At 42.7% G+C, this 26,580-nt stretch overlaps 1 protein-coding gene across 25 annotated transcripts in view; it reads left to right on the forward strand.

Moving 5' to 3' along the window:
- Positions 1–26,580, forward strand: part of CACNA1C (calcium voltage-gated channel subunit alpha1 C) — a 541,815-nt gene that overhangs the window by 50,466 nt on the left and 464,769 nt on the right. The window contains exon 1 of one of the 25 annotated variants that reach the window (XM_088676816.1): positions 11,073–11,258. The exons of 23 other annotated variants lie outside the window; for them this stretch is intronic. In XM_088676816.1, the coding sequence (XP_088532942.1) occupies positions 11,210–11,258 (49 nt within the window). In that variant the 5' untranslated portion in view covers positions 11,073–11,209. Of the gene's footprint in view, positions 1–11,072; positions 11,259–11,987; positions 12,114–26,580 lie in introns of those variants that run through there. One more of the 25 variants, XM_088676820.1, reaches the window with a different exon arrangement.

Raw genomic sequence — 26,580 nt, forward strand, 5'->3', positions numbered from 1 at the left:
GAGGGGCACCATTCAGGCAATCTCAGTCATTGCTATGGCCAGCAGGTTGCTTCTATCTCCAGGCAGAAAAACAATGTGACAGTAAATCTGTATGTTAATGAAGCTGTTGGCTCTCAGTCCTGGTTGTGCAGTTTTCCCTCCTTTCTGTTGGCATGATGGCAATCCAGCCCAATTGGCAGGCCTACTTTTCTGGTAGACACAAGAACCAATGCATCTTTTCTGAACATCCTCAGAATTGTTTCCTTGAAGCTCCTCATGGTAAAGCAGCAGGGCCATGAGGCTATTGCCTCAGGTGGCCGGGTCCACCAGGTGAGCAGATTCCAAAGTATAGTAATATAATAGTACATTAAAATCTGAAGTTATTAACTCACATATGCTTATGCATTTAGCTCCATCGTATTTTCAGGCATAGCCATGTTTATGTAGCCGAATGCAAAGGGCACCAAAAGGACTACACACAAGACTGCATAGACCATCAATCCACCACCACTCCCAGGTCAGTGGGTGCAAGACTGCAGCCTAAATCCCATTGAGTTAAGTGGGATTTACTTCTGAATAACTATCGTTAGGATCAGGCTGTTCTTCTCTGTTCCTGCAAACACACACAGAGAAGGCCAATTTAATGACATTACCATCTATTTCCCAGGATGCATAATTTCTCTTCTCTTTTTGTGTATATGAAAGATTTATCCACTTGTGGTGCTATAGTATAAAGCATAACTTCCCAAAAGAGTGTGAAGATAATCTACTAAAAATACGCCAGGAAGATAAAATATGCAGTAGCCACTGTTATACAGTGGTTCCGCTCCTTTCTCCTGGGCCATGTCCAGAAAGTGGTGGTGGGGGATGAGTGTTCAGACCCCCGGGCTCTCATTTGTGGGGTGGCTCAGGGTTCCACCTCTCCCCCATGCTTTTTAACATCTACATGAAGCTGCTGAGAGAGATCATCAGGGGGTTTGGGTTGGGTGTTCATCAATATGCGGAAGATACCCAGCTCTACCTCTCTTTTAAATCAGAACCAGTTAAGGCAGTGAAGGTCCTGAGTGTCTGGAGGCAATTGGAGGATGGATGGCAGCTAACGGATTGAGGTTGAATCCTGACAAGACAGAAGTACTGTTCTTGGGGGACAGGGGGTGGGCTGGTGTGGAGGACTCCCTGATCCTGAATGGGGTAAATGTGCCCCTGAAGGACCAGGTGCGCAGCCTGGAAGTCATTTTGGACTCACAGCGGTCCATGGAGGTGCAGGTTAGTTCGGTGACCAGGGCAGCTGTCTACCAGCTCCATCTGGTACGCAGGCTGAGACCCTACCTGCCCTCAGACTGTCTTGCCAGAGTGATGCATGCTCTAGTTATCTCCCGCTTGGACTACTGCAATGCGCTCTACATGGGGCTACCTTTGAAGGTGACTCGGAAACTGCAATTAATCCAGAATGCAGCAGCTAGGTTGGTGACTGGGAGTGGCCGCCGAGACCATATAACACCAGTCCTGAAAGATCTTCATTGGCTCCCAGTACGTTTCCGAACACAATTCAGTGTTGATGCTGACCTTTAAAGCCCTAAACGTCCTCGGCCCAGTATACCTGAAGGAGTGTCTCCACCCCCATCGTCCAGCCTGGACACTGAGGTCTAGCACCGATGGCCTTCTTGCTGCAAGAAGTGAGGTTACAGGGAGCCAGGCAGAGGGCCTTCTCGGTAGTGGCGCCTGCCCTGTGTAACACCCTCCCAGCAGGTGTCAAGGCAATAAGCAACTATTTTACTTTTAAAAGCCAACTGAAGGCGGCCCTGTTTAAGGAAGTTTTTAATGTTTGATGCTGTATTGTTTTTAAAATTTTGTTAGAAGCTGCCCAGAGTAGCTGGGGAAACCCAGCCAGATGGGTGGGATATAAATAATAATAATAATAATAATAATAATAATAATAATAATAAATAATAATAATAATAATTGCCATATGAAATATGCCTCTATACCAGGGGTCAAACTTTTTCAGCAGGGGGCCGGTCCACTGTCCCTCAGACCTTGTGGGGGGATGGACTACCGGTATATTTTGAAAAATAATAATGAACGAATTCCTATGCCCCACAAATAACGCAGAGATGCATTTTAAATAAAAGCACACATTCTACTCATGTAAAAACACGAGGCAAGCCCCACAAATAACCCAGAGATGCATTTTAAATAAAAGGACACATTCAACTCATGTAATAACACGCTGATTCCTGGACTGTCCGCGGCCTGGAATCAGAAGGCGATTGGAACGGATCCAGCCCCCAAGCCTTAGTTTGCCTACCTATGCTCTATATCCACCTTGTCAGTTGGAAACTGCCTTATATTGAGACAGACTTTTGGTCCATCTAGTCTGCCCTGACTGTCAGTGGCTCTCCAAGGTTCCAGACAGGGAACATTCCCAGTCCTACCAGGAATTGAACCTGGGTCTTTCTATATGCAAGCAGATGCTCTGCCCCAAAATAAGCTTCTCTCATTACTGCATCTCCAGAATGAGAAGGGAGGAAGAAGTAGGAATGGAAATTGGTTAACCTACCATGATTTAATAGTAAAAGATGGTAGATGCAAAAAATATTATCTTTCCAGAATGGTCTGCTCGTCAGCTTCTCACCCATTTGCCATGAGTTTTGTTGGGCCTGCAAAAACCCACTTTTCACAAGCCATCAATCCAGGCAAGCCTTTTTGATACAAAAATGGAGGGAGAAAGAGAAGAGGAAATTTAGCAAATTCATATAACCACATAACTGTCATGACCAAGTGGAAAGGCCTATGACGGGAACAGTTCTGGGAGGGGAAGAACCAAATGGCAGCTGATCCAGCAAGGCCAAGTAAGTGGGTCATGTTGTCTCGCCTGTTCCTGTAGTCACCTGTTCCTGTAATGCAGCTAGGTAGAATGCAAACTAACGTATTATCCTCTCAGCAAATTTTTGAGATAGCTCATTATTAATTCTCATTTTACAGATGAGGAATGGAAGAGGAGAGAGAAAGAGAGAATTTCCCAAAGCAACTCTGCGGCAGTTTTTAACTCAGCTCTCAACCACACAGGATTTAAGGCAGCAATACTGCCACTATGGGTTCTTTTTTTAGGATGGGCAGGATATAAATTGTGTGTATAGACACACACACACACACACACACACACACACACACACACACAGATATATATATATATATATATATATATATATATATATATATATATAAAGACACACTGTTTATATATATATAATACTGTACTACATCCACATCTACATCTACATTCCTTATCATTTATTCTCAGACTGTGATTTTTCAGATGCATGGGTCTTTCCCCCATGAAAACACTGGAAGGCTCTGCTAATGGCTTATTCAAAGGATACTGACTATTATCCTACCATGCCTTTTGCTTCTGTGAAGGCTGCTCATTTTTGTTTTTTTGTTTTTAAGTGGCTATGTTGCACCATAGCATCAAAGCTCTTTAATTCGTTTTAATTATGCAAACCTAAAATTATCATAGAATTGTAGAGTTGGAAGGGACTCCAAGGATCATCTAGTCCAACCCCTTGCAATGTAGGAATCTTAGCATGTAGTCCCCCATCCAATTTGAAACCATATGAAACCTTGCTATTGAACCAGTTTTATTGCTGCACCACAAGGTGCAGATGAACAATTAAATCCACCCTATAAAATAGTGATAGTTGGGAAATGACCTTTCTTTCCATTTTGTCCACTTCAGGAAGTGTCATTTTAATGATTACTGATTCATTCACACTTACTTGTTAAGATACTTGCAAGTCTATACTTATGTTCAAGGAGGCATTTAAAAAAATTGGAACAGACAATTCCATTGTATTTTATAAGAAGAAAGGTTACAAATCTTTAAGAAGCATATATTGTGAACAATTCAACACAGTATTGCATTACTAATTGCATTTTTATTCTACCTTTCCTTCAAGCAGCATATTGTGGCATATTATCTCACTTGCCTTCACCACAAAACTGAGAGGCAGGTTAGCCTGAGAGGAAGTGTCTCGCACAAAGCTCCCCCCCCCTTTGCTTCAGAGCTGGAATAATTTGAATACCTACCTCCTAAGCTATGTTCAACACTTATGTTAACTACTATCTCTGCCACACTTTAATAGACCCAACCAGTAAGCCATAATGAACATGACAAAGTAGAAGGTCAAAGGTCAGTGATCATGGGGATACTGCTGTTCTTTTTGGGTGGGATTCCGTAAGGTACTGGCAATTCAGGTTACACAATTAAAGTCTGTTAGTGTTCTTGCACAACAAAGCCACTTCTCCCGCAAATTGCATTTTTTTTGCAGTAAGGAAGGTGACAGGAAAATGCACTGGGAAGTGTGGGGGAATTATTATTATATACTAGCTGGCCCGGCCACGCGTTGCTGTGGCTCAATCTGTTAAATGGATCCTCAGAGTCCCCCTTCAGACTCCCCTGACCTTGAGAGTACCCCTTCATTTTGTTGAAATGTTTTACGCGTGTTCTGGTTACGCAGGGTCAAGATGGCCGTTGGGGTGTGACTGTGTAGGAGGAGGAGGGGGTGGGTGGATCCACTGGAGGTACAGTACCAGTGGGGTCGGTGCTGTTTTGCAACCTCTCCTGTTCCCCCCCCCCAGCATGCACTTTAGGGTGAGTTGGGAGTTCTGGAACACGGGGTTTTAGGGGTTTTACGTGACCCAGGTGTGACATATTTCTACGTGAATTGCCTAAGATACCTCAAGTATTTGTTTGGGATGTTGTGTCAAAATTTGAACACAATCGGTCGAGGAGTATCAGAGAAAGGTGGCATGTCAGGGATGGCATGTCATCTAACCTTCCTGCAAACAGAATACAGTAGAATGAATGCTCATTAAACAGCAAATATTGCCATGTCTCCCTGCAAACAAATCAGGATGAATGCTCAATAAACAGGTCATCTGGAAGTACCCATAAATGAATAGGTGCACACAATAATACCCTCTCCAGACAGCACGATATGAGGTAGCACCCAGCAACATGTTCCTATTTCTATTATCAAAATTAGCATGAGGTCATAGAAGTGAAAGCTGATGTGATTCATTTCTTAAGGTTGCTGGCTAGGTTTCTTTTCTTTCTTTTGTTACCACATCATGAATGCACATTTGGCTCCACTGTGTAACTCTTTTATTGTAGTAAGTTACTGACAGAAGAAATGCTGAATCAGGCAACTTTAATTTTATGATAAAAATTTCCTTGGGCTAAAGTAATTAGTGCCAACTATACACACACACACACTTTCTGTGCTGTTTTTTTACCAAGTCTTGTTTTCAGTAATTGGACTGAATAGTGTCCCATGGTGGGAACTTTGGCAGGCAGAGGCATGAGGACAGGAGAGAGATTTCTAGATGGAAAGGACAGCTTGTGCATGTTCCTGTGTACATATGTGATTTGGCTGGAAGATGACATCAGACTAATGCAGTCCATAAATTTGTGGCTTCCTAAGCCACATAGGGAGAAAGATTTTTTAAAAAAAAACCACAAAAAAACACACCAAAGCACCACAAAAGCCTGTTATTCCATTATTATTATTATTATTATTATTATTATTATTATTATTTTAAAAGATGTTGAAGGGCTGGGGTAGATAAAAAATTTCTAAAAACAACAACAAAAAAGTATATCTCCATGACAAAATGAGAACGAAAGTCATCTATAATATACAATAGTGTCACACTCAAGTTGTGCTTACATATCTTCTTGGCCACCTGAATAAGCTTTAAGGCAGGGGTGGCTGCCTTGTTGCCTTCTAGTTTTTGCTTGACTACAACTCCCGTCATCGCTGACCATTGGTCATGCTGGTTGGAGCTGATGGGAATTGACATCCAACAATATCTGGAGAACACATTAGCCACCCCTGCCTTAATGTGTTACTGTCATAGGCCATTTGATCATGTGAATATCAAAGAGAGAGGAAATCACATTGTGGTGACATAGCTCAAATTGTGTTGTGGAAGTTTCCCCCTCTATCTGGGAATAAGCACCACTGAGTAAACATGCATAGGATGCCATCGTCAGTGTCCTTATAATTTCCTGTTCCTTCCTGTTTATCAGCATCTCCAAGCAATGAGAACAATAATCCCTTCTTGGAAACAGCCTGCATTGCTTGAACAGAAAGATGTTTTGGCTCTTAAGCAAAATGCACGTCTCTTCTATCCATAGTGACACTGGGTTAAGGGCCTTTTCCACTTGAGTTTTCCTTGTGTGGGATGCTGCATGTGCATGTATAGTTGTCCATGTGACTGCTACTGCCTCATAGGAAGCTGTGCCTTTTTAGTGATCAGGATGGTAACCGTTTTCTCTCTATAAGGCCATTTGTATACCCTTGGAGAATTGTCATCAGATCATCATTACAACCACCATCCTGCTTAAGTTCATGATCCTGGGGGGAGGTTTCTGAGTGTACATTGCAACTATTCAGGGCAGCAAAATACCTTGATGGGTAGGGAGGAAAGGATAGGAAGAGTGGAAGTGCTGAGCAAAGAAGCAATGGGGAAGAGCAGGCAGGAGTAACAGAATAAATAGCAGTTTAAGAAGCAAAGACCCAAGTGAGGGTGTTTTTTGTGGGGTGGTATTCCATATTCTTTTAGGTAAAGATAAAGGGACCCCTGACCATTAGGTCCAGTCGTGACCGACTCTGGGGTGGCGGCGCTCATCTCACATTATTGGCCGAGGGACCCAGCGTACAGCTTCCAGGTCATGTGGCCAGCATGACAAAGCCACTTCTGGCGGACCAGAGCAGCACACGGAAACACCGTTTACCTTCCCGCTTTAGCAGTACCTATTTATCTACTTGCACTTCGACGGGCTTTTGAACTACTAGGTTGGCAGGAGCTGGGACCGAGCAATGGGAGCTCACCCCATTGCGGGGATTCGAACCGCTGACCTTCTGATTGGCAAGCCCTAGACTCTGTGGTTTAACCCACAGCGCCACCTGGCTCATATTCTTTTATTCGCATATAAAACCTTTTCAGAGCAGCTTCCATTCCAAATAAAACCATATGATTTCAAATGGCATAAATGGTGGAAGAGGAAAGGCAGAGGATTGAGGGAAGAGATTTAGAAGAAGTAGGGATCTGTGGAAAGGGGAAGCCAGGGAGAATGAAGAGCTGGAATAAATTACTGCAGAAGGTTTAAGGTCAGGAAGAACTGGTGGGTTCTTGGTAGGAAGCATGTGCATAGTGAATAAATGTGGAAGCCAGAAAATGGTGAGTCAGGGAATGTAGCTAGCTCTAAGAAACTGGGGAAAGTTCCCCACATTTCATATTGTTACACCTGCCCCCACTCCAAGTAGAGAGATGTTCCAGGGGTACAGGTTTGCTTTCTTTGGAAGAAAGGCATATTACTGTTTGGGGGTAATGTTTGAGGGTTTTCAATATACTGTAGATAAGATGGGTAAAGGTGGAGCATAGATGGAGGCCGGGCCTGGCTAATACATTTTTGCACCTGTGGGGAAATGCAAAATGGTGTCCCCCTCCCCGCCAGGGAAAAAGGGGTGAGGGAAGATCTACATTGAGAACAAGGGGGGAAGAAAGATCTACATCCGGATCTGCTGCCCCTGTGGATCATGCCACCAGAGGCTGTTGCCTCACCTTGCCCCATGGGAGGGCCAGCCCTGGATGAAGCCACAGTTTAAACATCCAAATATGCCATCCCACATCAGAGCCCACAAAGTGTATCCTTTAATGCTGTTAATTTACAGAGTTAAAAGTATTAACCACACATGATATTAAATATGTCACCTGCAGTGACACTGGTGTTTTAACAAAAATTTAGCCAATTGTGGAGTAACGTAAGAAGAGCTCTGCTTGATCATACCAAAGGCCCATTCAGTCCAGTATTCTGTGCTTACAGTAGCCAGGCAGATGCCAAACATGTTATTTTTTTCTGTCCAGCCAGGCAGGGATTTTGTTGTTTAGTTGTGTCCGACTCTTTGTGACCCCATGGACCAGAGCACGCCAGGCACTCCTGTCTTCCACTGCCTTCCACAGTTTGGTCAAATTCATGTTGGTAGTTTCGGGAACATTGTCCAACCATCTCGTCCTCTGTCGTCCCCTTCATACCTAGATTCATTGTCTGGGATGGTGGGAAGTCTAACTGTTCCATTCAAGGAAATTCCTTTAACAATGTAGCTCTCATTCAAACACATCCCCTAAATATCCCAGACTACTCACACTCTTTTGTCAAATCCAGGAACTTGTAACCCTCCAGATTTCGAACTGAGCAGATAGATTTTTAGCAGCAGGTACCAGATTCTGGTAGTGACAAATCAGTTAATGCTTTAATCCTCCATCTCTCACTCATATCAAGAAGAGCCTGCCCATTTCAAAAGCACTACCTTCCGGCCAATTGCTAACACTTGAAAAGCCTGCTAGGACAACACGACAGAGATGGTGTTGTGATCACACTTGTGATGGGATTAAAAATTGAGCAGCTGTACCGCGAATGGCGGCGGTAGGAGGGGCATTTGGACAACTACGGTAAATGCTGTTAATCTCCTTTTGAGGTTTTCTCCTCTCTCCCAACCTGTTGTTGGGTGTGTGTCGTTCACTGTAATGTACCGCTACGCTTTTAAAACTGCTTCTCTCTCCCGTCGCCGCCCTGTTCCCGAAGGTGTCTGCTGCGAAGTATTCAAGGCGAAGGGACTTCCTCCAGCAAACTTCCCCGCGAAAAGTTCGCGCGTTGCCGCCTTCGCCACGAACCCCTCGGTTCTCCCGCTTGTCCCGCCCCCAGCCTCCCATCGCCCAGGGGCTGAGAAGACCCTCCAACCCTAAACCTGCATACTTGGACCCTATTCGCATCGTAGACCCTCTTAAACTCAAATCACCTCTCGCGGTGCAGCGAATAAGCGTGTCAGGAGAGGATCTGTTCGCAAAGGCGAGTGAACCAAGGAGCTACTCCTGCTGCGCAGCGCCTCTAGCAACGAATCGCGCTCTGTAAGCCTGGATTTTAGCCGTTGATTGGCGGACTGCCCTTATGCACTGCTGGGGACTTGCTCCCCATGCGTAAGCGCGCATGGGGGCCCAGCCGCGCAGCCCGGACGCAACGCGCGTGTACTGTATTGGGAACATAGGGAACAGGGCATTCTGCGGATCTTGCTTCCGAGTAAACATGTATCAAAGCCGCGACGCGCCTCGCCGGCTTCTCGGGAAATCGCGGCGCTCCGCTAGCCAGCAATCCCCCAAGTGCGCAACTCAGACCCGATTAGCTTCTCAGATCGCTGCGATGGAGAGGTGGCGGCATGCCTGGATAAAGGGGGACGTGTGCAGTGTACGTAGACACACACACACACGGCACGATCCACCCTGCGCCGCTTGTTTAACATGGCAGCCCTGCGAGAGCCCCAGATAAGGCGCGCCACACACGCGCTGCCTGCCTGCCTGGCTTCCCAGAGGGCTGGCCAGGAGCCATCAGCATCTCGGCTGCTTTGGGGAAGGTGGTGGGGACGCCTAAAGAGAGCTGACTCCCACCACAGCGACAGGCAGGATGGAGGTGGAACGCTGGGTGGAGGGGAGGAATGTCCCCTCCATCTCTCCTTCCAACCTCAGGTTTTTATTTCCCCCCCGGTGTGTCTACTGTGGATTTGGAAAATCTCGGCTCACTTAATCCGTTTCAACATCTGTGCCTCCTCTCTCGCCTCTGCTAGCGCTCTCTCTCTCTCGCGCGCTCTCTCTCTCTCTCTCTCTCTCTCTCTCTCTCTCGCTCTCTCTCTCTCTCTCTCTGTGTGTGTAGGTGTACACCAAGCTTCTCGGCAACAACTGATCAAATCCAACACACCAGCAACCCTTTTATTGCTATTGTGATGATTTATTGTTATTGGGTGCGTGTGTGTGTGTTCAACCCCGCCCCAAAAAACGAAACAAAACAAAACACACGGCTCTAATAAAGCTGCTGCAGATTCTAGCAACATTGTTTTGTCCCTTCTTTAACATGCAGATCACAGATAAATTTCAGCTTTGGAAAATTGCAGGCTTTTTTTTTTTTTAAAGAGAGAGCACAATATTGACAAATCATATGGAGAGGGTCGATGTGGTTGGTGTGTGTCAGGGTTGCTATAGCGGAGAAGAGAGGCGATCTGCTTCGTTGAGGAACCTTCCAACCGTTTCTTACTTTTTTGGAGAAAAAAGTAAATCCCCATTTTACCTACCACGACCCCCCACTCCCCCCCATGCAAGCCAGATTCAGCTTGCTTTCTTGACGTCATGTCTGTAGAAAAGGTTTCAGCAGCGCAGCGGCAAAAACCCACCGCCAGGCGCAGTGAGCCGAAGGGAGGGGAGGGGAACGAGGGGCAGAGGAAGGCATGTTAAACTTTCAGTTCAAGTCCTCCGGCTCCTAAAAGCGAGGGGAGGGGCTTGCTGCCGCCGCCGCCGCCACCGCAGCTGGAACATCTGGAAGTGTTCAGGGTGTCTGTCTGTCCGTCTAAACGAGGAAGGAGGGGAGGGGGAGAGAAGCGGGAGCGAGTCTTCTGCTGAGGGAGGGGAGGGAGTGAGGGGCTGGGACTAGCGCTCTCTCTGCAGAAACAGCTCCCTGCCAACAGAGCGCGCGGAATTGGCTTCGAAGAGGAGAAGCAGCCGCCTTGGAACAGCTCTTCGAGGTCGCCTTTTTCTCTCAGCCCCGCTTGCTTCCCTCTCCTAGTTGGTGGATCTAAACAAGAAAGACACTTGAACCCTCCTGAGAAATTCTCTCTCCCCACCCCCCACCCCCGCTCCAGCACCCTTCTTGGATGCTTATGAGTGTCCCCACTCCCCTCCCCTAGGCTGTCGTCTCCAACCTTCCTTTCCCTTGCTGATCTCTTCCCCCCCCCCCGTCTCCTCTTTTTAAAACAAACAAACAATAAAGATCTAAAGGAGCCGCTTCTCCTTCTGCCGCTTCTCGACGGTGTGAGCAGCGGCCAGAGGTGCTGGGCTCAATTCTTTGGCAGGGTCCCGGATGTTCTCTGAGGATGCTTTGCAATTGCACTAAAGGAGGCAGTAGTGGAAAGGATCAGTTTTTGGGCTTTGATGCAATCATGGGAATCAGGTAATAAGCGAACGGGGGAATTTTAATCGTCGCAGAAGCTCCGGTTTCTTCCTTGAACTGTTCACCCCATCTGCTGTTGCTTTTTCTTTTCTTTTGGAATTGGAGGAATTAAAACCCTGGACTCCTGCTTGGGTTGTTTTTTTTGGGGGTGCTCCTCGTTCCTCTACTTAAATGGTCAATGAAAACAAGAGGATGTACATCCCAGAAGAAAACCACCAAGGTAAGACTGGGGGGGGGGTCTCAGGATAGAGCTTGTCTCCCCCTCCCTCCGTCTCCCTCTCCTCCCTCCTCTCCCCCTTACTGTCATTTCCTTCTTCTGAAGCTGTTGGAGAAAGCAACGTGAAGAACGGGAGGGGAAAGGGTGGTGGGAGATGGTCTTCCTCCGCCGCCACACAGATGGGACCGCGGGTGACATGAGGAGAGATTTGATGCAGTGATCTTGTCAAGGCTGGTGGTCGCGGGAAACAAAACAAGCCCACCAAGGAACCCCCACACGCCTTTTCTCCCCAGCCTTATCCTTGGCCAACAATATTAAGCAAGGCAAAGTTGCTTTCTGGTGGTGGAAGAGCGTGTGGAGCTGGCAGGAGGGACGTCCAGGAGTTTGCAAGACCGAGGGTTGTTGCTTCAGTACTCGTCTTCGTTGCTTCTTCCAGGGCGGGCTAACCTTCCTCATAAAAAAGACTACCATGTTTTTGGAGGCATGAGGAAGTAGGGGTCATTTTAGGGGCCCCTCACAATCCCCATTCCCTTCAGGATTTTGCAGCCCGATCCAGTGCATGTTTGCTCGGAAGTAACTTCCACTAAGTTCAACTCCAAAGGAAAGGGCTGTATGGTTGCCGTCTGCAGTCCTACTTACCCACAATTGAATGCAGTGGAGTCCGCATAGCCTTGCGCTGTTAGTAGAGGAAGTGGAACATTCTTAGGGATATCTGGGGTGGCAATGCCTCAACAGTTGGGAAGCAAAGCTATCGATCTCTTTCCCACCTCATTAATTGGAACCTAATTGCAACGTCTCAAAATCCCTTGCCCAAGAGAGGACCGCCTAGGCTGCCAACCAACCTATACCCAGTTACTTGTGAGTAAGCCCCATTGAACTCGATGATACTTAAATATATGACTGCGCTGTTGGAGACTCTTTACCTCCTCCCTCTGCTACGCTCTGCCACCCATCACTCAGAGAACTGTGGCCTCCTTTTCATAGGTAGAAGGCAAATCCTGACACCAGACAGACACAGGAGGGCTGCTGAATGTGTCTTATGTACATATTATATACCGTACCCCCAAAGAGGAGGATCTCCTGCTGTGGTGGTGATTGCTTTTTAAACATTGGAAATAGGGAAGACCCTTCCTTTTCTGTGCCCATCGGAGCCAGACATCCCTGGAGATGCTTTTAAGAGCTAGATCAAATCAACAAGGGTGGTGGGGAGATAACATTTTTTCTTTTCTTTTAACTCTCCAAGTTATTATTGTCTCCTGGCAGTCTCCTCCAAAGGGGTTGTGATTTGGACCCTTCTGGTTAGCTTCTACTGGGTGGTTCCAACCCACCCCTCTTGCTTAGATAGATGTACCAAAGAGACCCATCATCGTTATTGTCGTAGTAGAGAGAAGTCTGCTGGCAGCTGTGTGTGTGTGTGCGTGTGTGTGCTCTTGTGCACATGCATGTCCCTAAGACCCTGGTTCTTTCCATCTTCTCTGCACTCCCTGATAAGGCAAGCTGCCCCTTACATTTCCTCTTACCACCTGTCATTGCTCCTCTCATCTCACCCAGTAGCACCAGAGTGCTGAGATTCTTGGCACTGTGTGTCATAGGGTAGGAAGCAAGCAGTTATCTCCATGTGGAAATAGATCAATCCAGAGTATCTCCAGTTTAGTTTTCTTTCAAGTATAGGGATCTCAAGGTACCAAAGATAGGAAAGGCAGTTGGAATTGACAGCACTGAACCAATAGCTCTGATGCTTATTCTATCAAAGTGGGAAATATATGTGCTTGAACTCTTTCTTTGCCTAGCCCTAAAGGGATTTAGGCTGCAATCCTATATCCGCTTACTTGGGGCCCTCTTGATTCAACTTGCTGGGCTTTTGAGTAGATTTATGTGGGATTTCACTGTTAGTGGCAGAAGGGTGTCCAGGTGGGGAAAAAAAGAGAGAATTCAGGACCCCTGCACCTTTTTATAGTTGTGTTAAACAGGGAATCTCAGCAGGTGTGACATACCAGAAAGCTTTAGCTCCTACATTCCTTCTCCACATTTCTTAAAAGTGCAGAAGCCTTAGCGATTTTTACACCTGGGCCATTCTTAAGGAGAGAGTGAAATCTATGTATATAAACGTGTGCATTTGATTGTGGCACACTTTGTGTGTGTGTGTGTGTGTGTGTGTGTGTGTGTGTGTGTGTAGATTTTTAAAAAGTTCCAGTGGTCAAAATCTTGTAATACACCGACCTGAAAAGATTTTTTTTGTCATCACCATACCATAACAAGTACCCCTAAAAGGTGAGAGGTTGGGTCCCTGTTGCATCTTGTGCCCTGTTTTGCTTTTGTCCTCATAGCCATGTGCTTCTGTCACACACTAGTATGTGTGTGCTTTGTGCTTTGCTGCTGACAACACTACTGATAAGTGGACCAAAGCTCGGCCTCCATAGCAATATGCCAAATGCTATGGCAACCTGAATCCAGCTCCCTACTTACCAGCTGCAGTGATTATATAATATAGAGAGAGCAGGGTTGCCATCCCTCCTTTCTTGCTGCAGATTAATTTCTTGTTGCTCCCAGGCAAAAGGCAACACTTTTGCAGTGAAACTCCACATTTTGTGGCAGGAGGAACACTATAATAATTGGTGTTTATTTGACACCCCCCCCTTAACATGATATGAGGGTTAAACATGAAAATGATCACAAATAAAGAACCATCTGTAAACGTTTCATTTCTTGAAGGTCTTTTTGAAAACTCCCATCCTCACTAATCACCCTTTGCCTGATTTTAAACAATACAGTTATTTGACACAAGTTTGCTACCTTTTTCCTCCCAAGGTCTCAGTCCCTAGGTTTTATAAGGATGGTCTCCATAGATTTTGTAGCCCAAGCTATGTATTGGTTTGCGGGGATGATGGCGAAGAACAAAATTCACAACACACTAATCCTGGGATAGATTGGTATAATTAGAGCAAAAATGTTGAAAGGAAAGGATTAGAAAGATTATTGTAGAGGGGGAATCTGGCTGCCCATCTTTGCATTGGAAAAATCTAATTTCAGGGAACTAGAATTTCTCAGGTAACATTTCCCCAGCAATTTCCAGCACAGAAATGAATTCTTAGCACACACGCACACACACATGATAACCTGTGTGATAACTTTGGATAAGATGAATCGGAGTAGGCCTCACCTGTCCTTTATTTTTGTGCTCATACCAACTATCTAATTTACCTGACTTTCTGAACTGGAACTTAGGGAGTCAGCAAGCCACACGATAAGGCACTGGAAACTATATAATACAAACAGGAGTGTTTTGTTGTGATCCATCCACACCACTTAGTTACTTATATACAAAAATATGTGTTCTTTTTACATTGTTCTTTTTATTTAATTTCCCCCCCTTTCCTACACTTTACCATAGGATCCCAGAATGGGTTACAACAATAAAATATACAATTATAAAACAAATAAAAAGGTTGTGACCCTAAAACTAAAAAAGCATTCTCATTCTGTAGCTTACACACAGAAATGCTATTAATATTTGGATTTAGCAGGACCCAGTACAATTTCTATGCCTTATTTATTGCATAGAGGGGAAAAGAGGAGCTGTTTGAGCTGTTAGTATCTTTTTTCTTTTTAAAATAATCATATTGATTCTTCTGCATGTTTTTGTCCCACCTAATAAACAATATTTTCAGGGGGGGGGAATAATTGCTTTTGACTATTGAGCATATGTCTTTTTAGAATATATGTGTTTTTTTTGTGCTGGATGATTGAGGACATACAAGAAAAAGCTTTTACAACTAGCTACATCATATTTAAAGTGCATGTGGGATTCAGAATCAACTCAGATAGGTATCTGTAAGGTATTTTATTGTGAACACTTTGCACTGGTAAAACTACAGAGTGGATTAATTAGGGAGGAGGGATCTTGATTTGCAATCCTTTATACACAGTATGGAGTGCCTGGAGGTCAGCTGACCCATTTGAGTTACAAACTATAATTTTAGGTGTGCCTCAGAGCTTGTCAGCACATGGTGCTGGCTATATCATGTTGACAGAGAGAGGGGCTGTTATCTGGGGAAACATGCTGGCCCAAGAGTTAAGCAACGAACCTTTCAGTTATTTCATGACAGGATTATGAAGAGGGTCATGGTGATGGATGGTGCTGTGGGGATTCTACCTCTGCCAGAAGGTGGTGCCACAGGGCTAAGGAGTAAAAAAAAAAAACCTAAGTAATTGGAAAGCTCAGAACATATCTACACAGTATACCACTATCCTGGGAATCCTGGGGACTGCAGTTCTGTGAGAGGTGCTAGGTGCTAGGGATCTCCGAACAAATTATCAACAACTTCATCAAACTATGCGCTCCAGAAATCCTTGGTCATGATGGGGAGCAATGACAATTAAAAGTGATAGAAAGCTTGTATACGTTTTCAGTGTAGATGTGTCCTGATTGACAGGAGAGACTGCTTACTGATACTACACCAAAGGCAGGACTCTCTTCATAGACAAGATCCTCTCTAAACGATTTATGCAAAAACACCAGAATGCTTTCTGTTCACTTTTGGTTTTTGTTTATGTTATGCCATTTCAGCAAATTCCTACTGGTTTCTTATGCTACCAGAACTAGGGATTTTTGGGACATATTCAAAACTGGGTCATCTTGTGGTCTCTTCCCCCCTCCCACTTTATATTGAAATTGTTCCTCATCAGTCTTCCCTGCGCCCCAGTCCCCAGATAACTTTCTTAACTATGTTACATAAAGGGATTTAGTCAGGATGCTACACATCAGGTTACTCTCCCCTCTTCTGTAAGGCTTTGTAAACAAGTGATATATTCCTAGCAGAGGAGAAGCCAGCAGTTAAAGAGTGAAAGATTTTAGGCCTTAATTTCATATGTAAAAATTACCAGTGCATTTCCCCAAAGTTCATAATTTATGGTTGACTTTTGTTTCATCCTGTTACAACACAAGCTCACTAGAAATCCATCTGCCCATTAATTCACCATCGCTATTTCTTTCCTATGTTCAGCTCGAAAACCTGACATCGGACATTTTTACAATCCAGTCTTAAAGTGTGCTTCACCAGCATGTAAATTGTTAGGGTGGAGCATAAGTACAGCCACATCATTCTGATTACATTGCATATTATGACATAGCACTATCCAAGCACCATTATGACATTGTTGCAATATTAATCGCAGGCGTTTAGTATTTGGAATGGAAGTGAGTTCTCACAAATTATGTTGATAATCTCTCCTCTTAAATTGTAGTTTTTGTTTTGAATTGCTGTGATTAAAATCCTGCAGTGTGATATATATATTTAAAATTAAATTTGCCCCTAAATTTAAGAATTTATTGGATTGAAGTTACGGTTAGGGTTATCAAGTTAGATGGTGTTTATGCATCTACCGTAATTGTGGGGACATATATTTTTGTCTTGTAAATGCTGGGCCCATATGGACACTGACCTCAGAGTAAACTCAATTGAACACAGTGGGCTTTACTTTTAAGTAAATATGTGTGTTTTGAGTAAATATTGTGTTGCACTTCTAAGTACCCTCAGGTGCAGCCATTTAAGAGGTCCCCCTTTATCACTGGTTGTAAGGAGGAATTAAAAGTAATAACAACAGGTGCTGCTTTTTGTTTTTGTTGCAATTAATCTTGAATATATATCCAAAAGCAACCCTTTGAATTTTGCTTGCTTGCTGAGTGTAGATGTGCTGGCGAACAAAATTACTGTAACATGTTATACATGGGGCTGCCTCTGAAGACAGTTTGGAAACTGAAGCTGGTGCAAAATTCAGCGGCCAGGTTGCAAGACGGTTTGAGCATGTTACACTGATTCTGGCCTGACTGCACTGGCTGACAATTAATTTGCAGGCCCAATTCAAAATACTGATTTTTACCTATAATGCCTTAAATGGCTCAGAACAGCAATAGCTCAAGAATTGCCTCTTCTTATATGAACTGATTCGGACCCTGCAATCATCATCTGAGCCCCTTCTTTGTGTGCCTCCTCCATGAGAGGTCTGGAGGGTGGAGGTATGAGAGTGGACCTTTTCTGCAGTGGCTCCTCATTTTTTGAATGCTCTCTCCAAAAAGGCTCGCCTCGTGCCTTCATTACATATCTTTAGACCCCAGGCGAAAAACATTCCTTTTCTCCCAAGCCTTTGGCTAATTAAACAATTGATGGTCTTTTAAACTGTGTGCATGTAGAGGAGTTATTATTTTTGTTTGTTTCTATGTTATGTATTTCTGTGTTTTTATATTTCAAACCACTCTGTGATCCTTGGGTGAAGGGCGGTACAGAAATTTAATAACAAACAAACAAACAAACAAACAAACAGTGTCTCCTCCAGCACTGTAATTCAAAAGCATCAATTTTTCCTGATCAGCCTTCTTTATGGTCCAGCTCTCACTTCCATACATCACTACTTGGAAAACCATAGCTTTAACTATACGGACCTGGACCTTTGTCGGCAAGGTTTGTCATTGCTTTTCTCCCAATATAAATTAGCATGTGCAAATTGTTACGCAAATCACTGTCCTCTTCTTTGGAAATGTGTACCTGGCTACCCTAGCTTCAAGTCCTCTTGTGCTATAAGACGTTTCCAGACTGCAGTTGTTTGGGGGTAGGATTCAAACACAAATTCAGGCTGCACAATTATAGTTGCTTGGGAGATCTTGTGCAACAAATCCAGTTCCCCAAAAGTTTGAACAATAAGGAAAGTGATTGGAAAATGCACAAGAAAATGTAGGATAATTTAGCTTTGGTGCAACATCATTTAACCGGCACACAAATCAGAACAAGTACTCATTTAATAGCCAACATTGCCTCATCTCCCTGCAAACAAATCAGCATGAATGCTCAATAAATATGTTGTTTGGAAGCACCCTTAGCTACTGTCATTGTATTTCTTTTTCTGTTTTCACACAACAGAATGCAAACGGCAAAATACAAATACCAGTTGTGGGACAGGAGCATAAGGAAATGACAAACATGTGCCCCGACCAAAAGTGTCCTACATAAAAAGCAGCTTTATAATCATGCTGGAGTTATAAGTGAATTGCAGCTGCACTTCTGTGCTCATTTTGGTCCTTCTGAAATCATGGATGAATAGTAACACTGATGCATGCATATATCCAGGGGCATTCTGCACTCAACTCACCGTAAAAGGGTTATATATATATATGATGGCAAGCTTCGAGATAGAAATTTTATTTAGGTTAGGCAACTGTCTAAGGGGCACCTCTAATTGGTTCTAGCAGAGTTTTTCCTCTAGTGGCAACTCCGTTTAAACTCCTTAAGGTCGAATGAATTGCTCTGTAATGATTATATATATATATATATATATATATATATATATATATATATATATCCCACATATACAGTATACAGATGTTCTCACCTTCTGTGCTTTTTCTCCCAAGTACCACAGGTTCTGGTTGTACTGAAGAATGGCTAATTGAAATATATTTTTATATCTATAATCTTGGTCTTTGTCTGATGAGACTTTAACACCTACTAAGATGGTTTTTATACTGCTGATTTTCATACTGCTTTTCTTTTGATTGTTGCTTAATTATTTTATTATGTTGATTGTTTCTTTGTGAACCCCCCTTGAAATACTTAATGAAGGGTGTAAAGCTACAAAATAAATAGTGCCCTATATCAAACTCTTCTGCTTTTTGAAAGCTAGCTGCTCAGAAAATCTGTCTTTAGGCTTCTCCTTTATACTCTTGATTTCCATGTTCAGTTTTTTTTTACACTGAGCAGCATTTCAAAAGGAAAGAAAAACATTTCCCTGTTCCCGAACTCTGAAATGGTACATGTCCATTTTCATGATATTTGAACTAGCCCAGTACAGGAACTAACAATGGTTCAGGGTTTGTTACACTGAAGCAACTGTTCATGTGAATGTGACCATATGCAAAATGCAAACTGACTGGGGTTTCATTACTAAACCATACTTTAATTATTACATGTGCTGAATGTTGTGACAATTTCTTATTAACTTGCTGTAACAATATGACGGTTGATTTGACTAAGAAATAAAGTGCATTAGGCTGAAACTCAAAACAGACTTACTAGTAAGAAGTAAGCTCCCTTGAACACAGTGCAACTTCTTTCTGAGTAAGTATGCCTAGGATTGTGCCAGTATTAAATTATTTGTCAGCAAGATGGAATCAATGAATGGCCATTTAATTTAGGCATTGGACTGAACCCAACTATGCTTTGCTCAGAATTGACCCACTGAAATTAATGAACTTAAGTTAGCCATGTCAATTAATTTCAATGGGTCTACTTTGAGTCAAACTAACATTGGATACAAGCCTTGGTTTATTACTATTATTATTGATTATTAGCATTATTCAAGACACTTATTCTAATCCCGTGTATTATTCTGACCATGTATACTTTGGTCTAACTCAAGTTAATAATGACATTAAATCATTTAAAGGGTGCATTTCACAGAAGAGCTTCCCTCTTAGGGCAAATAGAAGCTTCAGGGTACAATGTTTCTGTTGGGAAAACAGCTCAGGGGGAAAGAATTTACTTCCTTTCCCCATGCTGTGGTCCTGATCCAGATAGGGGACCCTTGTGACTGCTTTTTATTGTTATAAAAAAACATTTACTGTATAGGCAATCATGCATTTTACATATTGTCTGGTTTGGTCCACTTTATATCTCACAACAACCCTGGACAAGTCAGTATTTTTATCCACATAATGCAGATTTGGGGGTCTGGGGTTGAGGCTCAGGAAGTGTGGTTTGCAAATTTCACTGCAGATGTGAGATTTGAACTAAGAGTGTTGGCTTTTAGCTGTTGTGCTGAAGTAAAATTCATCTGCAGGGAATGGGGTCGACTAAAAAATGACCACAACTTTCTCATACCCTAAAAGATTACAGGATAGAAGTGGCAATAAAAAAACCCTTCCTCTTTATAAAGGCATCTTTATAAAGGCATCTAATATTTCAATCTGAAGCAAGGGAAAGACTAAGCAAAAAGGTTACATAATGGCAGGGAGCAGCCTATTTGCTCTTTTTTATATTTAGCTCTAGTCCCAATCCTACCCACTACATTACATTGATCAGCTCTTGTTTACTGGCATTTTAAGTCTTCTGTCCCAAAGTTGCCCCACAAGATGTGATGACCTTTCTTTTAATTTCAAATCCAGGAGTGAAAGAAGGTGCAGAGCATGGGCACATTTGGATTTATTTATTTTTAAATATCATGAGCACCAGTCACAAAATGGCTGCCATGGGAGTGTGCATAACACAAAATGACTCCAGTGGGCACATGGCACAACACAGAATTGCTGCCTTATCTAAAAGGGCAGAAAATTTGACATGGTCACAAAGTGGTGTGAATATGTTCTCTTATCAGTCCCCATCAATGTGGAAAAAGCACCTAGACCAGGGGACAGCAAACTTTTTCAGCAGGGGGTCGGTCCACTGTCCCTCAGACCTTGTGGGGGGCCGGACTATATTTTGAAAAAATATATGAATGAATTTCTTATGCCCCACAAATAACCCAGAGGTGCATTTTAAATAAAAGGACACATTCTACTCATGTAAAAACATGCTGATTCCCGGGCCATCCGCAGGCCGGATTTAGAAGGCGATTGGGCCGCATCCAGCCCCTGGGCCTTAGTTTGGAGACCCCTGACCTAGACCATACACTGCTGCAGTGACTCATAGATAAAAGCTCCTTGCACCTCTTGGGTGGATGTCCAGTCCTGGCATCCAATGAAATGTGAATATGTTAAAGGGGCTTGTTCCATACAGGAGAGGCTGAGCCAGTGTAAGCCATAACTGATCAGGAATAGCCATCTCTTGTACACTGGAGAGTTTTGAGGACATACTGAGAACTTTCACAGGCACCATAAAAGGTACTGGGAGGCACATGGGTGCTTGCATGTGCCACACTGGCGACTGCTGGTGTAGAGGCAGTGGAAGCTGCAATAATGCAATTTGGTGTTGGAACATTTAAAAGGAGTGAGGACTCCCCTCATCAACCACCAACATTTTTATTCACCCTCACTAAATGGGTTGTTTATGCATTTTACTCAGGAGAAGATTCCACCATGTTCAATAGGGGGTGCTACCTAGTAAATGTCTTTCAACATAAAACATACTCTGAAACATGCTTCTAGATTATTTAGTACCCAGTATGCAATATTTGCCTTGGGGTGTTTTGGAAAACAAAACTGTTGAAAAGACTGAACATGACACCATAATTATAAAATAAATGTGGACTAATAAAGTAATTAAGCCAACATTTCTTCCTATAAGCATTACAAGGGAACAGGCTACCCTCATGTTCTGATCAAATTTAAGATTGTTTTTTTTTCAAGAGAAGAAGAAAGAGAGAAAAGGGATGTCTGTTTTTCTCAGAAGGATATAAAAGGGCATTTACAAAGCCTGCCTTCTCAAAATGTGGTGCTTTATCGGTGAACTTGTGAAGTTCCCTTCTGCAGATTTCATGTCCAATTTTGTCAGACAAAATAAGCTTTTAAGATACATGGGGTAACAATTGCAGAGTTTGTCTCTGCAAGGCAGTCTGGGCATATCACATTCCAGCTGCATTTGCTCTCCTTCGTGCATTATTGACCACAATACTAATTCTGAAATTGTAACCTGTCTTAAATTATCTCATTACAAGCACCACAATGCATGTGTTGTAGATAAAGGAGGAGCAATGGTTTTCATTCTGGAGTTCATGTGACTTCACATAAAATTTATTTCAAAACCACAAGAGTCTCTGTGGTAAAAGGTTTAAGTGCATGACACATGTAAGAGAGCTCCATTGTGACACCCACTGACACTTTTGTGGTGGCTGTTCATGTGCTCAAATTCCACAGCTATATAAGGGCGTGACTGGAAGCTCATAAATGTGATCCAGAATGTAAGAGACTTCTGTGCTACAGAAAGAAGCAGTAAATGGGAAGGAAAGGGATTGTTTCAGGGCATGGGCTGGGAAGACTAGATGATGGGTAGGAGGCAAAGCAATGGGGATAGTGATTAAGTTGGAAATGGAGGTCTGGTGGGGAAAATGACCACTGAAAGTGAAGTAGAGATACTGTGCTGTCATTTGCCATTTCAGTACGGATGAGAGAGAAACTGGATTCAGTTCACATTTAAAGGTGAACCTCTCAAATTCTCACTTCCCAAAACAATTAGCAAATAGAAATACAGTCCTTTTTCAAAATTCACGCTTTACTGAATTTCGCAACGAGGTTTTACAGTCAAGTAACATGTATAAAAATGCATGTAGTAGGGTAAGGTATGCATAGAAATGCATATATAGCAGTGAAAAAAACATGCAAAATGCATTATATTACGAAACAACTGCTTGGCAAAAATGTGCGTATTAGGCAAAACTGCCTACAAAGTGTGTATATTAGGAGAAATTTGCACTAAAATGCTGGTGAATTTTCACAAGGCCTTTTTTAAAAAATTGCGAACTGATGCAGAAGTGTGGAGAACTGAATTTAAGGTTGGGGGGGAGAAGAAAAATTGAGAGATATTGAAAGTGACAGTTTCATCCACCCAGTTCCTTTGTAGCCTTCTCAGGTTACACCATCCTGTGCTCCCCAAACTCATGTGTCCTTTTGTCAGTACTTTCATTCTTGAGTCCTCTGTTATTCCTCATCCTTGTCCTCTTTGCTTCCTGCTTTTGCCTGGCTTCCTTCAGGACTTTCCTCCTTCAGAGCAGTTATCTCAGCATGAGGTACCAGTTAAACACATTGATTCAGTTAAATGTAATGGCATTTGTACCTAGATCAAGATTTAATCAAAATCTACTCAGGTACATGTTCCTTCTCTATGCCCTGCATAACCCCGCAGAGGTGCAATTCCATGTATATAGCTTTTGCCTTGATTGGAATGTGGCCCACTTGAATAAACGAGTGTGTGGTGATGTAGGAGCATATATATAAATATTTAAAGTTTGAGAGGGCTAGGGAGATAGATAACATGTGTAAAATTGCCAGGAAAGATCACCACGCCATCTTAATGCACTGTGTTATCTGCATACTGTGGTATGGTACAAAAGCATTTCAGAAAACACCTGCAATCTGCATACTTAGTGTAGAGAATACAACACCTGCAATTCTGGGCCACATACCTGGAACTTGAAGCACACACTTGGGAGGTTATGGTAAGCCTTGGGTCTTGTTCTTGCTAAAGTAGTAACCTCTGGGCTGTACCATTCAAGACGAATGCTCCTGTACATGAATGTTTCCTCCATGCAAAACACTGCAACTCATGGGAAAGAGTTCTGGTCTACCCTTGTTCCTGACTTGCTTTGGGAGTATATAAAACATGTTGCCATTGGAAACAGAGGAGTGTAAAACATAGCTGCCAAGTTTTCCCTTTTCTCACGAGGAAGCCTATTCAGCATAAGGGAATTTCCCTTAAAAAAGGGATAACTTGGCAGCTATGGTGTAAATCTGTCTTTGTATGTTGTGTTGTCTTACTTTATATGGGCTGGCATATGCTACAATTGCATTGAATAAACAAATAGTGGAACTTTTATGCTTTATTAGAGGAACACAGAAGGTGCATAATCCAACCCAAAGTTCAGTCACCTAAATCCAGTCGTTTCAGTTATGATCCCCCCCTCCATTTCCCAGATTTCTGATGTAGTGCACAATGAAGATTAGGGGATTGTCTCATGAAAAGACAAATGTATTTTCAGCCCAGCTTGTAAACACAATCACCCTGGGAGCAGCTTGGACTGTGCTGGTAATGAGTTGATTTCTGTAAGCTGTGCTTGACTAGCAAGGGATAGTATGAGACTCATTACACATGCTAAAGCTATTTTTGGTCATCTACATACTATCCATTGCTTTTTCCTGTAGGACTAATTGCTGTCGTTAACAGTAGTTAACAGGTTTACCATACCCATTGAGTCAATCACCCATCTCCTACTACCCTTCTGAGAAAAACCCCACCCTCCCACTATATAAGGGCCTGGTGACTTCTGTTTCAGTGTATCTGAAGAAGTGTGCATGCACACGAAAGCTTATATCCAGAACAAACTTAGTTGGTCTCTAAGGTGCTACTGGACTATTTTTTAATTTTTTATTTCAATTGCGTCAGACCAACACGGCTACCTACCTGAATAATTAATGGTGGTCAGTTATATTTTGTGATGTGTTTTGTACTTGTTGTATGAAGGAAATTTTATTGTTAATTATATGCTGTTCATCACCGTTATATTTTTCCTTAATGCTGGTGATATAGAAAAAAGAAAAGAAAAGATTGCTGGTTTCATAAAGGTAAATGGGTTTGATGCAGGGTGAGGAAGTAAGCCACTGTTCTCTCTGTCCGTGCAGGAGTTCTTAAGCGAGGCATGCAATATTCCCCTGCATCGTGCTAAGGAGTTACATGACTAGCAGAGACATGGAAAATGGCAATGTCATTACATTAGGCAAAAAAGCGGGGAGATGAAATCTCAAAGGTGCACAGAAATGCATCCAACTACGTTAAATTCAGAGTGGACCCACTGAAATTGCTGAACCTAAGTTAGTGATGTCCATAAATTCCAATGGATCTACTCTGAGTAGGAGTATCATAAAATACAACCCAAATATTTATTTTTAAGGGGGGACAATAAATGAGTTAGACCACTTTACATAATATAATCAAAGCCATTATACAATATAATTAAATCTAATCTAATTAGAATATCAATAAAAAGTAACAGATTTATAATGCTTCTATTGACACTAAAAACATGCAGATACTCTTTTATATTGCATAAAATGTTTGTTGTGCATCCTTAAGATTTCATCTCTCTTGAGTCTCTCCCCATCCTCTCTATCCTCCTGTTATTAGTGTTTTGCTTCCTCTGGCTCCTCTTTCATTGTTAGTCAACTTTACAATGGGAGTGTAACCTACAGCAGTCCACGAAGGTTAAGTCTCTGACATATTTAAAATATCCTGATCATGTGTCAGATTGTGGATATTGTAATTGATCCAGAAAGTACAGCTTTATATTATGTATTGATATTTATTTCAATTTTACATTTGTTTCAAATATATTTGTTGGGTATTCTTTGTTTTCACATGAAGAATTTGCATGTAGAAGGGGTTCTTCTGGCATCTCACTTAAAAATGGCCAGGTAGCAGATAAAAGAAAAGACCTTCAGATCCTGGACAGTCACTGCTAGTCAGAGCAGACAGTTCTTAGCTAGATGGGCAATTATCCTGATGTAGTATAAAGCAACTTCCAATTACTGCAATCATTAAAAAAACATACTGACATTCTAGAATCTGCTGTAGCATATGACTTCACAATTACCACTATTTGATCATGGGAGATATTAAGCACTTCATACAGGTTACTGAGATCCCTTAATGTTCGTCAAGATATGGAGTAGCTTTGTATCGTCAATTGACAGACAGCCCATTCAAGTCTATACTCTGTGGTGGTTTTTCTTTTGAAGTGTATGTGTGGCATGTGTATGTATGTGTGTTCAGTAATGATCAATGAATCTGATTTTGTATAAACCGGAATTTATATTTTTAGAAAAGATCTATAGAGCCTGTCCCATGAATTTGTGTTCACCCGGTGCTGCAAAGGTCACAGAGAAACTGGTTAAAGACTATGTTTGCATAGCTTTCCAGTGATGTAAGAACATATTTCAAGATTGCACATTACAGCTCCTGAGCTATGATGCAAGCCAGGCACAGGCATTTTATCTCATAACAATGTTCCTGAATGCTCTTCTCTTAGCATTTCACCCACCCACTTTTTTTTTAATGCCCTTGGACATCTATGTTAGCGGACAGTGTTGCCTTGACTTTTAAAAAACTTTTTGAATTACAGAAGAAACTTTTGAACGCAGTGCCTAATTTAGGCAGGGATCTACAGAGCAATGGTGTCAGTGTCTGTTTTTGCATCTGAATATCTGATCGCACTTAGTTTTCAGGCAGCCCAAGAAGATAACACTAAATACAGAACACAGGTTGGAGAAATGTTGTGCTCCCTCAAGATGAGCTTGAGGGAGTTAACAGTAGCCTTTGTACATGTGAACAGTTATTGAAGACACATATGTTGCTTCTGGTATCATTTCCAATTTACTTACTGGATGGCTCCTCTCCTATAAACAGCAACCATGTGCAATATCATTGACACAGTGGTCTACTAAGTCAGAGTTGGAGCAAGTTTGTGGGCTACTATACTAGATTTACCGTTGTTTTAAACAAACACTTCTGGGATGGCTCAATCGTTAGAGCATGAGACTCCTAATCTCAGGGTTGTGGGTTGGACCCCCACGTTGAGAAGTAGATCCCTGCATTGCAAGGGCTGGATTGGATGACCCTCGTGGTCCCTTCTA

Source organism: Zootoca vivipara, chromosome 9, assembly GCF_965207765.1.
Source record: "Zootoca vivipara chromosome 9, rZooViv2.hap1.1, whole genome shotgun sequence".
Lineage (NCBI taxonomy): Eukaryota > Metazoa > Chordata > Lepidosauria > Squamata > Lacertidae > Zootoca > Zootoca vivipara.